We start from the raw sequence: 2,370 nt of genomic DNA on the forward strand, positions 1-2,370 counted from the left end.
AGAGTTTTTATAATCTCAGTAATGTATACAATTAATTTTTGTATTAATATTAATTATAATATAAAAGAAACAGTTTAAGAATTTTTAAATAAAAAAATTTATACATTAAGGTAAACATATAAATACTTTTTAATAGACATGCCTGGCATGTTCCAAAAATAAAAATACAGTTAGAAATTTAGTTTGGGCCTAGTTTGGACTTTCGGTCTAGCTTAATTAACCTAGCAAGGTTGTTGTATATATATATATATATATATATATATATATATATATATATATATATATATATATATATATGTATGTATAATACATCTGGGGCAAAGAGCCACCGCTCCTAAATTATCTCTTCTCATTTCCAGTATTATATCTCTCATTGCTAAATTTATCTCTACAAATCATGATCTCTCTTAGCAATCTCCCTGAGCATCTCGTAGGGGAGCAGATATTCACCCGTCTTCCGATAAAAGACCAAATGGTCCTCAATGGCATCTGCAAGTCATGGCTTGCGTTAATCTTTCTCTCTCTTTTGTGGAATCTCATCTCTCCCCTTATCAACTAAACCCAGATACAGTTTGCACCAACTTCCTTCCCTGTCCATGTTACAGGAGAAGGCCAGACTCTGTTGTAAAACAAAGTGTGCATATGTACAGATAGGTGTTGAATGTATAAGAAACTGAGAACAATAATACGTGAAGCTCTATCTTGTCATTGATTCATGCAGTACAATATATAGAATGCAGATAAGGAGTGATGGCTAAAAACAAGGCCACTAAAACAGGTACACCCACGACTCCTACAACAGTTATACTACTAACTTCTCCTAAACGCTCTCCACGACTCATTCAAACATGCATTATACTAAACTACCAGACTTATACTGAAATTTTAAAACAATAAAAACAATTATATTTAAGATTATTCCAACAATCACCCCCTTAATCTTAAATTTGTCATCAACCCATTTGGTTTAGCCCGTCTGACTTTCATCCTTGCCCGTTTGGCTTTCAAATTCTCTGTCCATTTGACACTTAAACTCAGCCCATTTGGCTTTCAGAAATTCTGCCCATCTGACCCTTTTTTTCTTGCCCATCTGGCACATTTATCTTGCCCATCTGGCACTTTTATCTGCCCGTTTGGCTCCATACTTCTGTTATAACAAAGCTGGCTCATCATCCTCCATCTGTGTGAGGTTAGCTTCTTGTCTCTGCTCCCTGTCTCGTGGTGGTTTATTACATTCTGAAGCGTAGTGTCCAAAGATGTTGCAATTATAACACTTAATTTTATTTTTGTCACGTCCACCATTTCTGCCATGTGCTCCTCCTTGACCTCTTGTCTTCCATTTCTGAGTCAGAAGAAGTTGTTCTCCTCCACTCTCACACTTGCCTTTCATTCTTTCTTCATGAGCCTTAAGTCGACCCACTACTTCTTCAATTGTCATAGCTTTCATATCTCCAAATTGCTCGATATTTGAAGCTATTTGAAGGAACTTGTCAGGAACAGCACGTAATATTTTCCTTACCACACTCGATTCTTCCAGCGTTTCTCCAAGTACCCGGATATTGGTCACAATGCCGCTCAGCTTCATACAAAAATCATCTATTTTTTCTGATTCCTTCATCACAAGAGACTCGAATTCTCCCTTCAATGTTTGCACCTTTGCCTCCTTTACACGTTCCACTCCCATGCACATTGTTTTAATTGCCTCCCAAGCTTCCTTAGCAGTTTCTTTGTCAGCAATGGTCAGCAATATATCCTCTGGCACACCTTGATATATCGCTGCAAGAGCCATCTGCACCGTTCTTTCATCCACGGCTACTTTAGGATCCTTTTGTTCGATTGCTCCCCAAACTCCTTGCGCCTTCATAAACACTTTCATTTTGAGGGACCATGTTGTGTAGTTACTTCTGGTAAGCATCGGGTAGTTTAAACCCACAGAACTTTCTTTTGTTTTGATTGTTTCCATGGTTACGTTTGTGTGTTTGGGTTGATATTTAGGCATACAATGACCTAAACACAAGGCTCTGATACCAAGTGTTGTAAAACAAAGTGTGCATATGTACAGATAGGTGTTGAATGTATAAGAAACTGAGAACAATAATACGTGAAGCTCTATCTTGTCATTGATTCATGCAGTACAATATATAGAATGCAGATAAGGAGTGATGGCTAAAAACAAGGCCACTAAAACAGGTACACCCACGACTCCTACAACAGTTATACTACTAACTTCTCCTAAACGCTCTCCACGACTCATTCAAACATGCATTATACTAAACTACCAGACTTATACTGAAATTTTAAAACAATAAAAACAATTATATTTAAGATTATTCCAACAGACTCAGGTAGCTTCTGAATCAGAACCGGGTC

At 37.1% G+C, this 2,370-nt stretch overlaps 1 protein-coding gene across 1 annotated transcript; it reads right to left on the bottom strand.

Moving 5' to 3' along the window:
- Positions 1-1,150: 1,150 nt before the first annotated feature.
- On the bottom strand, positions 1,151-1,963 carry LOC135151205 (uncharacterized). Its single transcript, XM_064088976.1, has one exon. It carries the CDS (start codon positions 1,961-1,963, stop codon positions 1,151-1,153), a length of 813 nt encoding a protein of 270 aa, XP_063945046.1.
- Positions 1,964-2,370: the final 407 nt, after the last annotated feature.

The sequence above is a fragment of the Daucus carota genome, chromosome 1, assembly GCF_001625215.2.
Source record: "Daucus carota subsp. sativus chromosome 1, DH1 v3.0, whole genome shotgun sequence".
NCBI classification, from domain to species: Eukaryota; Viridiplantae; Streptophyta; class Magnoliopsida; order Apiales; family Apiaceae; genus Daucus; species Daucus carota.